General features: G+C 59.1%; 1 protein-coding gene across 1 annotated transcript in view; it reads right to left on the bottom strand.

The window, feature by feature from the left end:
* The window catches only part of LOC138804541 (maestro heat-like repeat-containing protein family member 1), a 53,548-nt gene that overhangs the window by 3,657 nt on the left and 30,871 nt on the right, over positions 1–19,020 (bottom strand). Inside the window, exons 21-38 of the mRNA XM_069988879.1 lie at positions 18,360–18,482; positions 17,955–18,107; positions 16,868–16,990; positions 16,465–16,544; positions 15,366–15,501; positions 12,414–12,518; positions 10,363–10,498; positions 9,747–9,844; positions 9,111–9,260; positions 7,760–7,914; positions 7,061–7,193; positions 6,013–6,206; positions 4,987–5,124; positions 4,741–4,858; positions 4,506–4,646; positions 4,159–4,332; positions 2,370–2,528; positions 1,018–1,140 (exon numbers count right to left, since the gene is read on the bottom strand). Coding sequence (XP_069844980.1) covers positions 1,018–1,140; positions 2,370–2,528; positions 4,159–4,332; positions 4,506–4,646; positions 4,741–4,858; positions 4,987–5,124; positions 6,013–6,206; positions 7,061–7,193; positions 7,760–7,914; positions 9,111–9,260; positions 9,747–9,844; positions 10,363–10,498; positions 12,414–12,518; positions 15,366–15,501; positions 16,465–16,544; positions 16,868–16,990; positions 17,955–18,107; positions 18,360–18,482 — 2,439 coding nt within the window. The remainder of the gene's footprint in view (positions 1–1,017; positions 1,141–2,369; positions 2,529–4,158; positions 4,333–4,505; positions 4,647–4,740; positions 4,859–4,986; positions 5,125–6,012; positions 6,207–7,060; positions 7,194–7,759; positions 7,915–9,110; positions 9,261–9,746; positions 9,845–10,362; positions 10,499–12,413; positions 12,519–15,365; positions 15,502–16,464; positions 16,545–16,867; positions 16,991–17,954; positions 18,108–18,359; positions 18,483–19,020) is intronic.

Genomic DNA, 19,020 nt, shown 5'->3' with positions numbered 1-19,020 from the left:
GAAAGGAAGGAGGGAGGGAGAGAGGGAAGGAGGGCGGGAAGGAAGGAGGGAGGGAAGGGAAAGGAAAGAAGGAAAGGAAGAGAGGGAGGGAAAGGAGGGAAGAAGAAAGGAAGGAAGGAAGGAAGGAAGGAAGGAAGGGAGGGAGGGAGGGAGGGAGGGAGGGAGGGAGGGAGAGAGGGAGAGAGGGAGGGAGGGAAGGAAGGAAGGAAGGAAGGAAGGAAGGAAGGAAGGAAGGAAGGAAGGAAAAAAGGGAAAGGAAGAGCCCAGCAGCCTGGCCCGGCCGCTTGGGAAGCCCCGCCCCGCTCTCTTCTAGTGAAGGCACCGCTGTGTGCGTGTTGGTTTTTGCTCCAGGCTTCGCTGTGTGGCTCAGGCTGGCCTCAAACTCACAATCCTCCCACCTCAGCCTTTTTCCCGAGTGTTGGGATTACAGGCACGCACGCACACACGCACGCACGCGCGCACACACACACAGAGCTTGCTAGGGCCTTGCTGGCTTTCCGCAAGGATTCAGGTCTCTGCGCAGCTGCATTTCACAGGACCAATAGACTTTTCCCCCAGTCCTGGGGTTTGAACTCGGGTCCTTGCATGTGCTCTGCTCACTTGCTTGGCTGGCGCTTTGCCCGTTACGCCATGTCTCTAACCTGGCCTTTTTTTTCCCTCTAGTTAATTGAAAATGAGACTCTCACAGATGATCCTGCCTGGGGTGGCTCGGAACCTCGATCCTCCAGATCTCAGCCCCGAGTAGCTAGGACGACAGGTGTGAGCCACCGGCGCCCAGAGCTGCAGACTCCCAACCTCCTGACCACGGCCTCTGGCCTCTTCCCAGCGCTGTCTGTCTGCGGAGGACCGAGGTCCCGCAGCTAGCGTGGCCTCCCAGCCCCGAAGCCAGGGCTGAGCTGCCAGCGGTGGACGCGGGGAGTCTACCGAAGGTGCAGGATCCGACGTGGATGGCCGTGCTGCCCCTAGCGCACCCAGCCCGGCCCCGGCCCCCGGGGCCCCCCAGGGACGCGCACCCACCAGGAACTTGCAGGTCTCCTCCAGCACCTGGATGTGGTCGCTGAGGGTGGTGTGCCTGAACATCTGCGTGAGCGACGACCAGCCAATCACCTTCGTCCACTCGGTCAGGGCCCTTCGACAGGCCTGGGGAGGAGACAAGGCAGTGCCCAGCGCCTGCTCCCCAGGCCCACAAGGCTGGGAAACCACAGGGAGAGGGGCTGGGGCCAGGGCTGGAGCTGGAGCTGGAGCTGGAGCCAGGGCCAGGGCCAGGGCTGGAACCAGAGCTGAAGCCAAAGCTGGAGCCAGAGCCGGATCTGGAGCTGGAGCTGGAGCTGGAGCTGGAGCTGGAGCCAGAGCCAGAGTGAGAGTCAGAGTCAAAGCCAGAGTGAGAGTCAGAGCCAAAGCCAGAGCTGGAGCCAGAGTCAGAGCCAGAGTGAGTGTCAGAGTCAAAGCCAGAGTGAGAGCCAGAGCCAGAGCCAGAACCAGACTGAGTGTCAGAGCCAGAGCCAGAACTGGAGCTGGAGCTGGAGACAGAGCTGGAGCCAGAGCCAGAGTGAGAGTCAGAGCCAGAGCCAGAGCTGGAGCCAGAGCCAGAGTGAGAGTGAGAGTCAGAGCCAGAGTGAGAGTCAGAGCCAGAGCTGGAGCCAGAGTCAGAGCCAGAGCCAGAATCAGAGCCAGAACCAGACTGAGTGTCAGAGCCAGAGCCAGAACTGGAGCTGGAGCTGGAGACAGAGCTGGAGCCAGAGTCAGAGTCAGAGCCAGAGCCAGAGCCAGAGCCAGAGCCAGAGCCAGAGCCAGAGCCAGAGTGAGAGCTGGAGCCGGAGCTGGAGCCAGAGTCAGAGCCAGAGTCAGAGTCAGAGCCAGAGCCAGAGCTAGAGCTGAAGCTGGAGCCGGAGCCGGAGTCAGAGCCAGAACCAGAGTGAGTGTCAGAGTCAGAGCCAGACCCAGAGCCACAGCCAGGGCCTGAGCTGGAGCTGGAGCCAAAACCAGAGCCAGGGCTGGAGCCAGGGCCCACCAAGAAGTGCACAGAAAAGGAGCAGCCCACATGGGTCATGGCACGGATCAGCCGTGGAAAGAAGGGAGGGAGAGACGGGGAGGATAGGAGGAGGGAAGGAGAGATGGGAGAGGGAAGTGGAAGGAGGAGGGAAGGAGGGAGGAAAAAAGGAGGGAAGGAAGGCAAGAGGGAGGGAGCAAAGAAGGAAGAAGAAAGGGAGGGAGAAGGAGGGAAGAAGGAGAGATAGGAGGAGGGAATCAGGGAGGGGAAGGAAGGAAGGAGGGAAGGAAGGAGGGAAGGAAGTTAGGAAGGAAGGATGGAAGAAGGGAAGGCAGGCGGGCAGGCAGGAGGGAGGGCGGGAGGGAGGGCGCGGCCGCACCTTGACCACCTCCATGTTGTTGTCCTGGATGCTGAGCAGCAGCGGGACGAGGAAGGAGTAGATCTCCTTGCGCACCAGCATCCCGGGCTTGAACTGGAACACGCGGTGCAGCATGTGGCCCAGCGCCGAGGTGGCGGAGACCCGCACCTGGTCTCTCTCCTGCCGGGGAGGGGGAGGCGCGGATGGAGCCTGGGGGCCCTTGTTGTTCCCCCCCAGGCCTGGCTCCCTCCTGCCAGGCTCAGCCGCACCCCAAGACTGGAGAGCCGGTCATTGCCTTTCAAGTCCCCCACATAAGACACGATTTGCACCTCAGCTCATCTTACTTCCGACACCCTTCCCGTCCACAGCTTGCAACTCCACCAACAAGGCCTGCTTACTGATTTTCCTGGTACTACGTATGCCTTGAATTCAGGGCTGGCACCCGCGTGGCTTTCTTGCTGTTGGCTGGTGCTCTACCATTTGAGCAGTGCCTCCCATCTGGCATTTTGCTGGTGGTTGTTCTTGTTGTTTTTAGGAGATGGAGTCTCAAGGATGTTTCTATCCAGACTAGCCCTGATCTGGCTCCCGAGTAGCTAAGATTACAGGTATGAACTTTGTTTCTTTCTATTCTTTCTGTTCTTTAAAGAGGATCATAAAAAGACGACAGCCAGACATGGCAGCTCGTGCTTGTCAATCAGTCCTAGTGACTCGGGAGGATCACAGGTGGAGGCCGGCCTCCATGGAGAAGGCATGGGGCGGCATGCACCTATCCTCCGAGCTACACGGAAAATGCGAATAGGAGGATCACAGTCCAAGCCAGGTGAGGGGGAAAAAATCGAGACCCTATTCCAAAAAATAGGTCGGGGGCTGGGAAGGTGGCTCAGTGGTAGAGCACTTGCCTCACATGCACGAGGCCCTGGGTTCGATTCCTCAGCACCACATAAGCAGAAAAAGCCGGAAGTGGTGCTGCGGCTCAAGTGGTACAGTGTTTGCCTTGAGCTGAAGAGCTGAGGGACAGCGCCCAGGCCCAGAGTTCAAGCCCCACACCGGCAAAAAAAAAAAAAAGACTAAGCCTAAGCAGGGGGTTGGAGTCCTGGCTCAAGTGGTAGAGCGCCAGCTGATGAGTTCAAGTCTTGGTGTTAGACCCACAGAAAAGGAAGAAAGAAAAAAGATGAATCTAAGCAACACTCCATCTTCTAACAAACAAATCAACCCTCCAAACCTACTTTACAGAGACGCTTAAAGCCTGGGAAAGAGCAGAAGCGAAGGCTCTCGAATACAGAGATGAAGTCTAGGTGAAGAAACGCCAGTGGCTGGTGCCCGTCCTCCCAGCTCCTCAGGAGGCTGAGACCTGAGGCTGGGGGTTCAAAGCCAGCCCGGGCAGAACAGTCCGTGAGACTCTTTATCTCTAATAAACCACTCAGAAAAAGCTGGAAGGGGTCGAGCGCCAGCCTTGAGCACAAAGAAGCTCAGGGACGGTGCCCAGGCCCTGAGTTCAAACCCCAGGCCAAAAAGAAAATTAATAAATAAAGAACTAAGGGACCGTGAGCTGGGCACAGGAACCACACACCTAGACTCCTGGCTACTCAAATCCCTGAGCCGCAGAGATCTTTAGTGATCCCTCTGCTCGGGGCGCAGCGTCACCGAGCCCCCGCCTGCCGTCCCAGTGGGGCGGGGGGGGGGGGGGCACGGAGAGGATGGCCTTGGGGCTCAGAGGCTCACAGCCACGGACATCCTGGCCATGGCGTGGACCTGGCTTTGGGGTTTGGCAGACGTCCCCGGAGAAAGTTCCAGAAGGCCAGAGCCGTACGTCGTTGATGAGCGGGCAGAGCTGCCTGGAGACGTCGCAGAAGAGCAGCTTGGTGTCCTCGCCGGGCCGGTGGTAGATGATGTTCCGCAGGCCCTTGACCGCCTGCACCGTCACGCGCAGCTCGCTCTTCAGGAAGGCCCGCAGGAACGGCACCAGGCTCTTCAGGTCCTTCGACTGTGGGAGCGGAGCGAGGCCCAGCGGCATCAGCGGCGGGGCGGGGGGGGGGGGGGGGGGGGGGGCGGGGAGACGCAGCGTGAGCTACCCGGGGCATCTGGAAGGACTGGCGGTGGAAGGCGGGGTGGAGGTCCAGGGCGGGGGATGCCCCTCCCCCGGGGGCGGGGGCTCACGTGTGTGGGGTGCAGCGCCAGGTTGCTGATTCCCCGGAGACCGATCTCCTTCATGATAAGGCTGGGCTCCTTGGCCCAGTGGATGAGATTGCCCACGCAGTCCTGCCCAATGGTCTCCGCCACCGATCGGTGCCACAGGAGCTGCGGGGGAGGGGGGGGAGGCCAGGGCTGTGGGGGAGGGGCGAGGCCGGCCCCAGGTGCCCTGGGAGGGACGCACCGCCAGGCGGGGCCCCACCTGCACGTAGAGCGTGCGGACCGTGAGCCTCTGGCGGGGGTCGGCGCTGTACAGCATGCTCTTGATGTGGTTCAGGATCCGCTGCAGGATGTTGGGCTCACACTTCTTCACGATGCCGCTGAGCACCCCGGGAAAGAAGCGGGCTTGGGGGTGGTGGCCGGGGAGCGGGGCGCACAGAAGCGGGGAGACCCCAGGGCTGTGGGGGTGGGGGAGAGCAGGGCCCGAGGCGGGGGGAGGGGGGCCCACCTGGCCAGGTCCATCATGCCGATGTAGTAGGTCTTGGGGCTGGACAGCAGGTCCCAGCAGTGGCGCTGCCTGGCGTACTCCGCCACGCCCTCGTACGCCGCGCCCACCAGCACCAGCCTCACCACCTCCAGGGCGCAGCTGGCGGCCGCGCACACGAGCAGAGAACACGGGGTCACACCCCGGCTCCCGCCCCACGCGGCCGGCCGGCCAGGACAGGGTTCTAGCCCCCCCTCCCCCCAGAATCCTGCAATGGAGACCAGAGACAGACAAAGACAGAAACAGAGAGAGACACACAGAGAGAGACACAGAGAGAGACACAGAGACATAGAGATAGAGATACAGAGACAGACAGAGAGACACACAGACAGAGACAGAGATAGCCAGAGACAGAGAAAGACAGACAGACAGAGATAGAGAGGGAGAGGGAGAGACACACAGAGATACAGAGACAGAAAGAAAGAGGGAGAGACGGAGAGGCAGAGAGAGGCCCGTGCTGTGGGGTCCTCGATCCGTTCTCGCAGACTCAGACGCGGCCGAGGCCTCTGAGCAGAAACATCGTGAGCACGTCCCCCTGGTGTGTCACTGTCAGTCACACCGGGGCTCACTGAGCCGCCCACGCCTGTCCCCCGCCACTCAGGAGGCTGAGGCTGGAGGCTCAGGATTTGAAGCCAACCTGGCCAAAAGGAAATCCGTGAGACTCTAACCTCCCCTTAGCCACACACACACACACACACACACACACTCACACACACACGCACATACACGTGTGCGCACACTCACACACGTGCACACACACAGGCACACGCGCACACACACACACACACACTCACACACACACAGCTCATTTGAATAATGTATCCCAAAGTCAAAGGGAAAAAAATATGTCATCATCTTATTGAGGGGCGCCCGCCCCGTTCCACGCCGGGCGTGGGGTTCGCCGAGTGAGCGACGGCCCCGCTGACCTGGTGGGGTCCCCCGTTCCACGCCGGGCGTGGGGTTTGCCAAGCGAGCGACGGCCCCGCTGACCTGGTGGGGTCCAGGTGCTTGCTCTTGCGGCGCGCGCTCTCCTCGCTGGAGTAGACCAGCAGCTTCTGCGGGATGTTCTGCTCCATGACCCAGTGCAGGTGGCACAGCACCGCCAGCAGCAGCCGCGGGAACAGCTCCTGGATGGCCTCGTGGCACAGCGGCCCCGACAGCATCTCGTGGAGGGCGCACACCGCCTGCGGGGGCGGGGGTCACCAGGCCTGCCCCCCCCCCCCACACACACGTGCCCTGTGGTTGTGGCGAAGGAGGGGGAGGGCCACGGTGCCAAGCTCTCGCTCTGCTGTCTTGGCACTGGGGAGGAAAAGGGAGCAGGCGTGGAGGGGGCAGTGCCAGCCAGTAGGGAAACTGAGGCAGGAGGGCCGCTTGTGGGGCAAGGCCCGGCAACATAGGGAAAGAAGGAAAGAGGGATAACAGAAAAGAGGGAGAGATGGAGGGAAGAAGATAGGGAAGGGAGGGAGGGAGGGAAGAGAAGGAAAGAAGGAAAGGGAAGGAAGGGAAAGGAGGGAGGGAGGGATGAAAGGAAACAAGGGAGGAAGGAAGGAACGAAGGAAGGAAGGAAGGAAGGAAGGAAGGAAGGAAGGAAGGGAGGAAGGAAGGAAGGAACGAAGGAAGGAAGGAAGGAAGGAAGGGAGGAAGGGAGGAAGGGAAGGAAAGAAGGAAGGAAGAAAAGCAAGAGAAGGAGGGAGGAAGGGAGAGAAGGAAGGAAGGAAGGAAGGGAAAGGAGAGAGGGAGGGATGGGAAGGAAGGAAAAAGGAAGGGAGAAATGAAGAGAAGGAAGGAAGGAAGGATGGAGGGAGGGAGGGGCTGACGCAGCAATGACTTGGGGAACACGTTGTGCCCCCCTTCCTTCCTCCCTTGTCCCCCATGAGACCCCAGGCGCCATCCGGGAATGAGGCCCAGAGGGCTGCGTGACCCTGCTCCCCATGTTCTCCCTGGCCGGGCCCCCTTCCACGCTGAAAGCCCGCCTGCGCCCCAATCCTAGAGACCCTCGGGCTGGCCCGACCCCTGCCCCCAGCGGCCCTCCACTGACCGCCACGGGCTGCAGGGCCATCTCCTTGGTCTCCTCCCGGTTCTTCTTCTCCAGGATGGCGATGAGCACTTGCAGGATGTTGATGGCCGTCTCCCGCTGGGCGCCGAAGGCTTTCCACAAGGCCAGCTTGGTTCTGCAAGGACCAAGGACAGCACGTCCGTCCGTCTGTCCTTCCATCATGGGCTGGGCAGAGTCGGGGTGGGGGGGCTCCAGGAAGGGGCCTCCGTCCACCCCACCGGACCTGACCCAGAACTGGCCAGAGAAAGCGGGCGTGAGGCCTGGCTGGACGACGCCTGGGGGCGGGGCCGGGACCGGGGCGGGGCCAGGGCACGGGCGGGGCCAGGGCATGGGCGTGGTCTGGGTGGGGGCGGGGCCAGGGCAGGGCGTGGTCTGGGTGGGGCGTGGTCGGGGTGGGTGTGGTCTGGGTGGGGGCGGGGCGGGGATGGGGCGGGGGCCAGGCCAGGGCGTGGTCTAGGTGGGGCATGGTCGGGCCGGGGCCAGGGCACGGGCGTGGTCTGGGTGGGGCGTGGTCGGGGTGGGGGTGGGGCCATGGCATGGGCGTGGTCGGGGTGGGCGTGGTCTGAGTGGGGGCGGGGCGGGGCCAGGGCAGGGCGTGGTCTGGGCGGGCGTGGTCGGGCCGGGGCCGGGGTGGGCGTGGTCTGGGGGGGCGGGGCCGGGGCGGGGCGGGGCGGCTGGTACCTGTCCCAAGGCAGCGACTTGCTGAGCAGCATGGGCACCACGGCGGGCGTGTTGCTGCCGGCCAGCGCGCACATGGCCTGCAGGGTCTCCTCCCTGGTGCTGGGCTCTAGCTGCATGTGCAGTCTCTCCAGGATGCCCTCCACCACCTCGCCGATCTGCAGGGGACAGCGGAGGAGGGGGGACCCTGGTGGGTGACTGCTCTGGGGGGGTCCCGGGACCAGGCCACAGGAAGCTGACCCTGACCGCAGCCCCCCAAGGGGGTCCTGGGCCCCTCCAAAGGGACGAGAAACCCTGCGGAAAACAGAAAGTCCCCCCAGATACTTTAGGGCTTCCCCTACCCCATACACACCGCTCCAGCAACTGGGAGCAGCTTCTGTCCCACAAAACTACAAGGACCCCTGGCGCTTGAGGGGTGGGGATCCTGTGCAGCCCCGTGAAGTCCACGTAAACGGGGCAGTGGGTTCCCAAACACTTGCCCTATGGGATCCCCTCTTTTTTTTCTTGTCGGTTATGGGGCTTGAACTCAGGGCCTGGGCGCTGTCCCTCAGCTCTTCAGCTCAAGGCTGGCACTCTACCACTTGAGCCACAGCGCCACTTCCGGTTTTCTGGTGGTTTATTGGAGATCAGAGTCTCACAGACTTTCCTGCCCGGGCTGGCTTCGAACTGTGATCCTCAGATCTCAGCCTCCTAAGTAGCTAGGATGACAGGTTTGAGCCTCCAGTGCCCAGCTGAGACCTTCTTTTGAAGTCCTTTTTTTGTTTGTGCGTGTGCCAGTACTGGGGCTTGAACTCAGGCCCTATGCGCTGTCCCTGAGCTTTTGTGCTCAAGGCTGGCGCTCTACCACTTGAGCCACAGTGCCACTTCCATCTTTTCCTGGGTAGTTTATTGGAGATAAGAGTCTCATGGATTTTCCTGCCCGGGCTGGCTTCCAACCAGGATCCTCAGCTCTCAGCCTCCTGAGCAGCTGGGATGACAGGCGTGAGGCAGGGGCGCCTGGCTGAAGTCTTCTTCTGAGTGAAGTGTAAATGCAAGTACTTGTGCAGCCTTCGCATCATTTCACATTAGGCTAAAAAGATCACACTGTCAGTCACTCCCGCTGTGTCTTCATGTCCAGTCTCTGTCTCCTGGTGCTGGCCGAGGCCCCCTGCCCCGCCACCCCCACTAGGTTCAGGGGTGCCCTGAACCTAGCGAAGGGCCCTCAAGACAGGAGGGCGGCTCGGGACTCAGGACTGTACCTGTCCGGAGCCGGGTGAGGACGCAGAGATCTAGATCTAGGGGTTCAGGTCCTGCCTCCCTGCTCCTGAGCCCGCAGGTGGAGGGGGGGCACACGGAGGGGGGCGGGCGCATCTACCTTTATCACATCTCTGCCTCGCTCCTTCATGACCGCGCTCATCAGCTGCGCAGCCGCCAGCGACATCTTCACCTTGCTGTCCGTCAGGCTCTCCATGGCAGTCAGCACCAGGTTGGTGACCTGGATCTGGGTGAAGTACTCGGCGAACGCCTGACAGGGGGAGGACCGGGCTGGACACCTGCAGCCCCACGCCCGCCCGGCGTGGCCAGGGCAGGAGCCAGCCCGCCCGCTCTGAGGACCAAGACTCGGGAAGCACCGAAACAAATGCTTCTGGGGCCAGGCATGGCGGCTCCCGCCTGTCATCCCAGCTACTCAGGAGGCTGAGATCTGAGGATCACGGTTCAAAGCCAGCCCGGGAAGGAAAGTCCATGAGACTCTGATCTCCAATGAACCACCCAGGAAAAGATGGAAGTGGCACTGTGATTCAAGTGGTAGAGCACCGGCCTCCACCAAAAAGAGGCTCGGGGACAGCGCCCGGGCCCTGAGTTCAAGCTCCTGGACCACAAAAACAAGTTTCACCGCAGTGGTAGAGGGCAGAGAGGATGGTGGAGCCCTGCACCCTGGTCGTCCATAGGATGATCTGCAGAACCCCCCAACCCTCCCCTGTTCCCCCACCTCGCCTGGCCCCCCCCTCACCTTGGCAATTTTATAGGTGTTGTTGTGGAACACGTGGGCGCTGTAGGCCACAGTCTTGTCCTCTTCCTCCCACATGCCCTGCCTCTTCTTCAGCATCTCTGCAACACAGACGCCGACCTCTGAGTCGAGGCCTAGCCCCGGACACGAGCTGAACCCTGACACAGAGCCCCAGACATGAGCTGAACCCCGACACAGAGCCCCGGACACGAGCTGAACCCCAACACAGAGCCCCGGACACGAGCTGAACCCCAGTCAGCTTGGGCAACACTGTGTGGTTGTCTGGTGGTCCTTGGTGGGGCGGGAGTTGGACATGGGCATTAGAATGGGAAATGCTGAATGCCCCCCACCCCCTGCTTGTCCCATGCCAACACCCAACTGGGCACAGAGAAGGTACGGGCCCAAGAAAACACAATCTGTAGAGGTGAAGGAGAAGATTCCTCCACAGAGAGAGAGAGCTCAGGAAGCAGTGAGTGGGTGTGGCCAGGCCTAAGGGGGGACGGGGATGGGGAAGGGGAGGGGAGGGAAGAGGAGGGAAGGGACAAGAGAAGGAAGGGGAGGGAAGAGGGAGGGGAGGGGCAGAAGGAGAGAGGAGGGGAGGGGAGGGGAGGGGCCCTACGCTTCTGCTGCAAGAGGATGCAGTAGAGGTTGTAGACGGCTTGGGAAGACAGGAAGGAGATGTTGTCCACCAAGTCCTGGCAGCGAATGGCCAACATCCTCACCAGCCGCCCCAGCCGGGCAAACTGAATCTCCACCTGGGAAGGAGAACCAACCGGAAGTCACCTTATCACCGCCCCTACCAGGAAAGGGCTGCAGGTGGGGGGAGGGGGGAACCTGTGGGCCAGAGACCGGAGAGTCAGGACTGGGGGCGTGGCATGGCAGGGCCCCAGGCCCTGGGCCCCAGCTCCAGAACCAGTGCGGGTGGGTGGCCCGGTGGATGCATGGATAAATAGATGGATGATCAAAGATGGATGGATGCTGGTGCTGGTGGCTCACGCCTGTCATCCCAGCTACTCAGGAGGCTGAGATCTGAGGATCAGGGTTCAAAGTCAGCCCGGGCAGGAAAGTCCATGAGACTCTTATCCCCCATGAACCACCAGAAAACTGGAAGTGGCGATGTGGCTCAAAGTGGTAGAGATCTAGCCTTGGCCCTGACTTCAAGTCCCACAACCAACAGCAACAACAACAAAAAAAGATGGAGGGATAGATGGAAAGATTAAATAAGTGATAGAGAGACAGAGGGATGGATGAGTAGATATTAGGAAGATGGATGGACAGATGAATGGAAAGATAAAGAGATAAATGACAGGTACATAAAAGACACGGTGGAAGACTAGATGATAGACTGAATAGGCAGCTGAGTAGGTAGATGAGCACATAGATAAAATCGACAGATAGACAGATATAGGTGATGGATGAGTGAATAGCTTAGATATAGACAGAGAGATATAGATGGACGGGTAGCTAAGGATAGGTGGATGGGTAGATATAGGTAGAGGAGGACATAGATGGAGACTAGATGGGCAGACAGGACAGATGAGGGATGAGTGAGTAGGTTAGATACTGATGGATGGACAGATGGATGGTCGAATGAGTAATTAAGACAGAGTCATAGGTAGATAGATAAATGAGCGCATAGATGCATAGATTAGATAGGCAGGCAAAAACGATGGATGAGGGAATAAGATAGATGGATGGATGGATAAGTAGATGAGTAAATGGATAGATTAGATTGGCAGACAGACAGATGACGGGTGAATGAATAGATATGATGGATGGATGGAAGGATAGAGAGATGAATGAATAGATTAGATACATATAGATAGGTAGGTAGATGAATGAGTGCATAGATGGATAGATGAAGCAGGCAGACAGAGACAGACGATGGATGAGTGAATAAGATAGCTGGATAGATGGATGCATAGATAGATGAGTACAGAAATGGACAGATTAGATAAGCATACAGGCGTGATGGGTGAATGGATTAGATTCTGATGGATGGATGATAGATGAATGAGTAGATTAGATACATATAGATAGGTAGATAAATGAGTGCATAGATGGATAGATTAGATAGGCAGACAAAATGATGGATGAGTGAATAAGATGGATGGATGGACAGATCGAGGATTACATAAATGGATAGCTTAGATTGGCAGACAGACAGATGATGGATGAATGAATAGATACTGATGGATGGATGGAAGGATAGAGAGATGAATGAATAGACTAGATACACATAGATAGGTAGATAAATGAATGAGTACATAGATAGATTAATAGGCAGACAGAGATAGATGAATAAGATAGATGTGAGTGAGTATGATAGAGTGAATAAGATGGATGGATGGATGGATGGATGGATGGACAGACGGACGGACGGACATAGACAGATGGGGCCACCCCGCACAGTACCCACACACATCCTGGCACTGATGTTGAGAGGAAGGCTCGGGCTGAGCCTCCGGGAGGGAGGGTGGGAGGGAGAGGGGGAGGGACAAGAGCAAACAGGATGGATCATGGGAGAAGGCGGCTAAGTGGCCAAGGCGGCAGGTATGATTCACGTGACGGCACGTGTCATCCGTGTCATGCGGGGCCCATGGCACGCCGTGACCGTGTCGTGCAGGTTCAGAGGGGGGCAGCAGGGCTGGCGGCAGGGACCCCACTCACTTCAAAATTATTCATCTGTGCCGTAAAGCCCAGAACACGCGCGGTAATCCACATGGCGCGTTCCCGTTCATTGTCCTTGTGTGAGTTCAGCCAGGGGTCCAGCATCTGGAGGGAGAGGAGAACAGGCGAGGCTCGATCCGACAGCCGGAAGGAGAGAAGCCTGATCAGCTGCTTCCCAAACCGCAGAAAGCCAGGTGGGAGCCCCGCTGCCACAGGCCGGCAGGGCCGGCACTCTGAGAGCCCGGCCACCTTGGCCTAGAGGTCGAGCCCGGCGCCGGGTGCCGCTGTTTCCCCAGCCCCACGGGACTTGTGTACATTGGGGTTCTAGACCCTGACTCCGTGGCCCGCTGTGCAACCTTGGCTGCACGGACCCCGTTTTCTCCTGGACCAGCGTGTGGGCCCTGCAGCTGGTGGCTGCACACAGTCCGTGACTTTTCCCTGAGCACTCCAACGTACTTCAGAGAGAGACCAGCATAGCTCAGACCGCAGCTCTGCTGCCTCTCCCCTGCACGGCCTTCCTCCTCCATCCACTTCCTGCCAGCTCAGCCCCACCGACCACGGGGGACAAAGGCTCTGTCCACTCAGGACCCCACTAGGCGCCCGGGTCTGGAAGGAGGGCTCTGAAAACCGGCCAATAGAAAGTGAGTTCAGACTGGAGTAGGAGGGAGCTGTGTGCTCGGGCTGCTGTCTTTGGAAAGAGGTGATCACACTCGTGTGTGCGTACACACACACATGAACAGACATGTGCACAAATGCACCCACACACACATCACACACAGACACATAAGAATGTGCTGTGGAATCAGGCACCTGTGGCTCACGCCTGTCATCCCAGCTACTCGGGGATCTGAGGATCACAGTTCAAAGCCAGCCTGGACAAGAAATTCCGTGACTCTCTCTTTTTTTTTGGTCATGGGGCCTGAACTCTGGGCCTGGGCGCTGTCCCTCAGCTCTTCAGCTCAAGGCGAGCGCTCTACCACCTGAGCCACAGCACCACTTCTGGTTTTCTGGTGGCTTATTGGAAATAAGAGTCTTATGGACTTTCCTGCCCAGGCTGGCTTTGAACCGTGATCCTCAGATCTCAGCCTCCTGAGTAGCTGGGATGACAGGCGGGAGCCACCAGCGCCCGGCACCCATGAGAGTCTTTTTTTTTTTTGTTTGTTTGTTTTTTGTTTTTTTTTGGTCCGGTCGTGGGGCCTGAACTCTGGGCCTGGGCGCTGTCCCTCAGCTCTTCAGCTCAAGGCTAGCACTCTACCACTTGAGCCACAGTGCCACTTCCGGGTTTTTCTTTTTGCTTATGTGGTGCTGAGGAATCGAACCCAAGGTCTCAGGCATGCAAGGCAAGCGCTCTACCACTGAGCCACCTTCCCAGCCCACACATGAGAGTCTTATCTCCAGAGAACCACCAGAAAATCAGAAGTGGAGCTGTGGTTCAAATGGTAGAGGGTTCGCCTTGAGCAAACAACAACAGCAACAACAAAAAAAAAGAGATAACTCCTAGGCCCTGAGTTCAAGTCCCACAACCAACAAAAACAAACAGCCAGGAACAACAACAACAACAAAAGATTGTGTTGTGTGAGTGAAGAGGGGGACAGGACGGAGGACACGGCTACAAAATCAAGTAGCAGGGCACACGTGAGTGAGCTCACGGTCCTAGTGCTAAAAGTAAAAGGGGGGGGGGGGGACTGGAAGGCAGAGGACCACCAGCCCAGCCCCGCCTCAGCCTGCAGCCTCCACTTTGAACGCGAAGCCGCCCGGCGCCAAAGCCGCGCCGTCACCCCCAGTGCGATGCCTTCAGGAGCAGCCAGAGGACACCGCAGGCCCGTGTGTGGGAACCCCTCTGCACCCCGCACCTGCTCTGCCCTCCCCCCAGCCTCCCCATCTCACGCTCGCTGGGCCGCCCCTCGCACCCACCTCCAAGCACAGGGGGACCTTGGAGGGGTCTTCGATGACCACGGCCTCCATCAGCGTGTGCAGCGCGTGCATGGTGACCCTGAACAGCTCCTGCAGGGGGGGACCTCAGGCTGCCGCCAACCGATGGGCGCTCCCCCCCAAATCCCCACCTGCATCCTCCACACACACTTCCTCCCCATCCCGGGCTTCCCTGGTGGCCCAGTGCTGACAGGAACCACCAGGACCTCTGCCCCAAGCGTGCACATGCACGTGTTCTGGCCCTTGTTCCCCCGCCAAGCCTTTCTCCCCATCCCTGTGCTGGGCTCCCGGCCTGGGCCTCAGCAAGCAGGCTGGGGGCGAGGGCGGAGCCCGGCACGGTGCAGGCGAGCGTGTGTGGCTCAGGTGAGTGAGTGTGCACGGTGCAGGTGAGTGTGCATGGTGCAGGTGAGCGTGTGTGGCTCAGGTGAGTGTGCACGGCGCAGGTGAGCGTGTGTGGCTCAGGTGAGTGAGTGTGCACGGTGCAGGTGAGTGTGCACGGCGCAGGTGAGCGTGTGCAGTGAGTGCACACGCAGGACCTCGCTGTGAGGCACAGGCGTGCTCCTGGGTGAAGGGTCGCTCACAGCGCTCCCCGCCTGAGCACGAGGAGCGGGCAGAGGAGCCGCGCTCGCTAGCTGCACGGGAAGACGCATCAGTTCACATCATTAAAGAGAAAAGACAATCCCACCAGTAACACAGCCTCCAGCTGTGAAGGAACCCACAGGGAGGCAGGAAACTGCAGGGAGCCTGTTCACAAGATTTACATGAATACCCAAAGAGCCGGTGCCGGTGGCTCACGCCTGGCATCCCAGCTACTCAGGAGGCTGAGATCTGAGGATCGGGGTTTGAAGCCAGCCTGGGCAGTGGAGTCCACGCCACCTGACCTCCGACAGCTGAGCCTCCATGGGCCTCCACCGATCTCCTGTTCATTAAACGTGGGGGCTTCTCCCCTGCAACACTGCCCCGGCCTCCCGGCCCCCCGGGCCCCCGGCCTCCCACACAACGGCGAGGAGCAGCAGTTACCACGACAGCCAGGCCCTGGCTGGGGCTGGAGGCATCTCTCTTCAGGATGTCGGAGGGCGGCAGCGCCAGCACGCTCCCGAGGCAGGTCCGCAGCAGCTCCGCCCAGCTCTCGTTCTCCAGGATGGGCTTGAACTTCCTGCACGGAAGGACGGGCAGGAGGGGAACGGAGGGAGCAGACGGAGAGAGAAAGAGGAGGAGATGACAAGAATGGAACGGAAGCCGGGCTCTGTGGCTCACGCCTGATGTCCGAGCTACTCGGGAGGCTGAGATCTGAGGATCGCGGTTCGAAGCCAGCCTGGGCAGGAACGTCCGTGAGACTCTGATCTCCAATTCATCACAGAAAAAGCCGGAAGTGGCGCTGTGGCTCAAGTGGTAGAGCGCTCGCCTTGAGCAAAAGAAGCTCAGGGACAGCGCCCAGACCCAGAAAAAAAAATTGACACCTTCAAATGCAAACTGTTTGTACAACTAAAGATTAGCTAGACGACAGATACAGATGATCAATGCATAGATGACAGATTAAATGACAGAGAATAAATATAGATAATAGACAGATAGATAATAAATGATTGACAGATGATAAACTGATAGTAGATTGACAGATAATAGTGATAAGTAGATGCCAGATGAGAAATTAGATGACAGATTATAGATGATTTATAGATGATAGATGATTGATAAATGATAGATGATAGATGAGAGGTGATAAGATAGATGATGGTAGATAGATGATAGATGATAGATCATGGATAGATGATAGATAGAATAGATTGATAGATGGAAGGACAGACGGACAGATGGATGGATGAATATGGATGGTTGGAAGGATAATGGGTGGATGGATGGATAGATGGTTGGTTGGATGGATGGATAGATGATGGATGGATGGATGGACAGATGGGTAGATGGATGGATCATGGGTGGATGGATGGGTGGATGGTTAGATGGATGGATGGGTGGACAGATGGATAGTGGATGGACGGATGGATGGACAGATGTACAGACAGATGGATAGATGGATGGATGAAGGGCGGATGGATGGATGGGTGGGTGGGTGGGTGGATGGGTGGGTGGATGATGGACAGAGCCAGTGTCTGGTTACCTGAAGTCGGTGATGATGTTCATGGCGTTCTGTCTAATGGGGCTGGAGAGGGTGTTGATTGGCTCCTTCCTAATCACATCCTGCGACAGACAGCCCAGCCCAAGACCAGGACACCTCAGGAGCACAGCTCAGCTGCCTCCTCCTCCTCCCTCCCCTCCTCCCTCTCCTCCTCCCCCCCCCCCCCCCGCCGCCAGCAGCCTCCAGGTTAGGCCTAGAACCCTAGACCCCTCAGGAACCTGCCATGGGGCACCCCCACCCCAACCTCTCTTGCCCCGAGTCCTTCCCTGACCTGACCGCCTCTCCTCTGGCTGGCAGAGGAGCTCAGCAGTGGCAGGGAGGGGGGAGCAGTGGGGAGCCCTCCCCCTCCCCCTCCCCCCAGCTCCTTGGCGCCCAGCCGCCGTACCACCATGAAGGCCACGATCTCCAGCTTGTGCGGGATGTTGCTTTGGATCATGATTTCCTGCTGGCTCAGCACGCTGGTGAGTTGGGACAGCGTCTCCAGGTAACACAGCTTCAGATTGTTATCCTGGGGGAAGGGGGACGCTCAGGGCCCCCAGGTGAGGGAGCCCCCCCCCACGATCTCGCCCTGGGGAGGTGGGAGCAGCCGAGGAAAGGCAGGGGCAGTAACTCCTGCGGTGGAAATGCCCGCCCCTCCCCATGGGGGCGGGGGCGGGGAAGGGGCTCCCCTCTCTCCTCAAACTAAAAGCTGGAAACACCCAGCTTCCTTCCTGCTCGAGATGTGTCTTGAGCCAGGTAAGGCAGTTCAAAACCCTGTGATCCTAGCTACTTGGGAGGCAGAGGTCAGGAGGACTGAGGTCTGAGGCTGGCCCGGCATAGAAGTTCTCAAGACGCTCCATCTCAACCAAGGGCTGGGGGCGGGAGCACGCCCCGTCACCCCAGCGACACAGGGAAGCACAGGGCAGCCCATCCTGCCGCCCTGGGTGAGGAGATAACCAAGGCAAATAGCGGCGGGAGGTGTGGCTCAAGTGGTAGAGCACCTGCCTAGCCAGCATAAGGCACATAGGACGGTCCACGGTGCAGGGCAGGGAAGTTTCTCTGTACAGCTGTGCTTCCCACCAAGTCAGGGCTCCGGAGTAGCTGGGTAAGGAATGCCTGATTGAGGCCCCTCCTGTCACCCCAGCTACTCAGGAGGCTGAGATCCGAGGATCACGATTCAAAGCCAGCCTGGGCAGGAAAGTCCGTGAGACTCTGATCTCCAAGGAAGCACCAGAAAACCGGAAGTGGCGCTGTGGCTCAAGTGGCAGAGCGCTCACCTTGAGCACAAAGGGGACTCAGGGGCAGCCCCGAAGCCCTGAGTTCAAGCCCCAGGACACTCTCTCTCTCTCTCTCTCTCTCTCTCACACACACACACACACACACACACACACACACACACACACAAGGACAGATCGAAAGCTGGAGGGGGAAGTCCCTGTGAGAGGAGGCCAGAAGCGGGGGCAGGAGGGTGGGAGGGAGAGGTCTGCCCGCACCTTCTCCACAATGCAGTTCTGATAGTGCTGCAGGGTCAAAGCCAGGATGCTGTCCACGTGTTTGAAGACGGCGACCGTGTTCTCTAAGATGATCTTGGCGTAGATGAAGTAGATGGTGCTACAGACCAGCCCCCACTCCCTCTGCTGGAGCTCCTGCGGGGGAGGAGGTGGAGAGGCAAAGTGGCCGTCTCCTTGCCGGATGGGGAAACTGAGGCCAGGAGAGGAAAAGCATGCTCGGAAAGCCTGGGACGTGTGTACGTGTGGTGGTGAGCACTAGCAAGCTCTAACGCTTGAGGCCAGGACAGGAGGACGGGACGTCCCCGTGTGGGCCAGGCGGAGAGGACGTTCCCGGGAGGGACCCCAGGCCTGGGGACCAGGGAGGCTGGGGTGACGGGGCACAGGCACCTGCTTGAGTTTGAGGATGGGCGAGGCGTCCTGGTCGGTGAGCGCGGTGCCGAACTCCTCAACTTCGTCCAGAACCACCTGCAGGTGCCGCAGCGACAGGATGCTGAAGGCCACGGCGATGCCCTGCGGCGGCGGGCGGGGGGGGGGGGGGGGTGGAGAAGGAAAGGCAGCTTGGTTCCCTTGAATGGTTTGAGGTCCAGGAAGAGAACTAAGCAATTCAGTAGAAGCAGCTCTGTGTGTGTGTGTGTGTGTGTGTGTGTGTGTGTGTGTGTGTGTGTGTGTGTGTGTGTGTGTGTGTGTGTGTGTGTGTGTGTGTGTGTGTGTGTGTGTGTGTGTGTGTGTGTGTGTGTGTGTGTGTGTGTGTGTGTGTGTGTGTGTGTCCTGGAGCTCGCAGAGTCTGGGTGCTGTCCCTCAGCTCTTCAGCTCAAGGCAAGTGCTCTACCACTTGAGCCACAGCACCACTGCTGGTTTTCTGGTGGTTTATTGGAGATGAGAGTCTCACAGACTTTCCTGCCCGGGCTGGCTTTGAACCGTGATCCTCAGATCTCAGCATCCTGAGTAGCTGGGATGACAGGTGTGAGTCACCAGCCACCGGCTGACAGTTTTCTTTGGTACTAAAGGAGTGAAGGTGTGGCTCAAAGGAAAGAGGTGTGGCTCAAAG

This window comes from Dipodomys merriami, unplaced genomic scaffold (genome assembly GCF_024711535.1).
Source record: "Dipodomys merriami isolate MVZ:Mamm:240054 unplaced genomic scaffold, mDipMer1.0.p SCAF_368, whole genome shotgun sequence".
In the NCBI taxonomy this organism is placed as follows: Eukaryota; Metazoa; Chordata; class Mammalia; order Rodentia; family Heteromyidae; genus Dipodomys; species Dipodomys merriami.
Note: the sequence above shows the minus strand (reverse complement) of the source record. Positions and strands in the feature narration are given on the sequence as shown.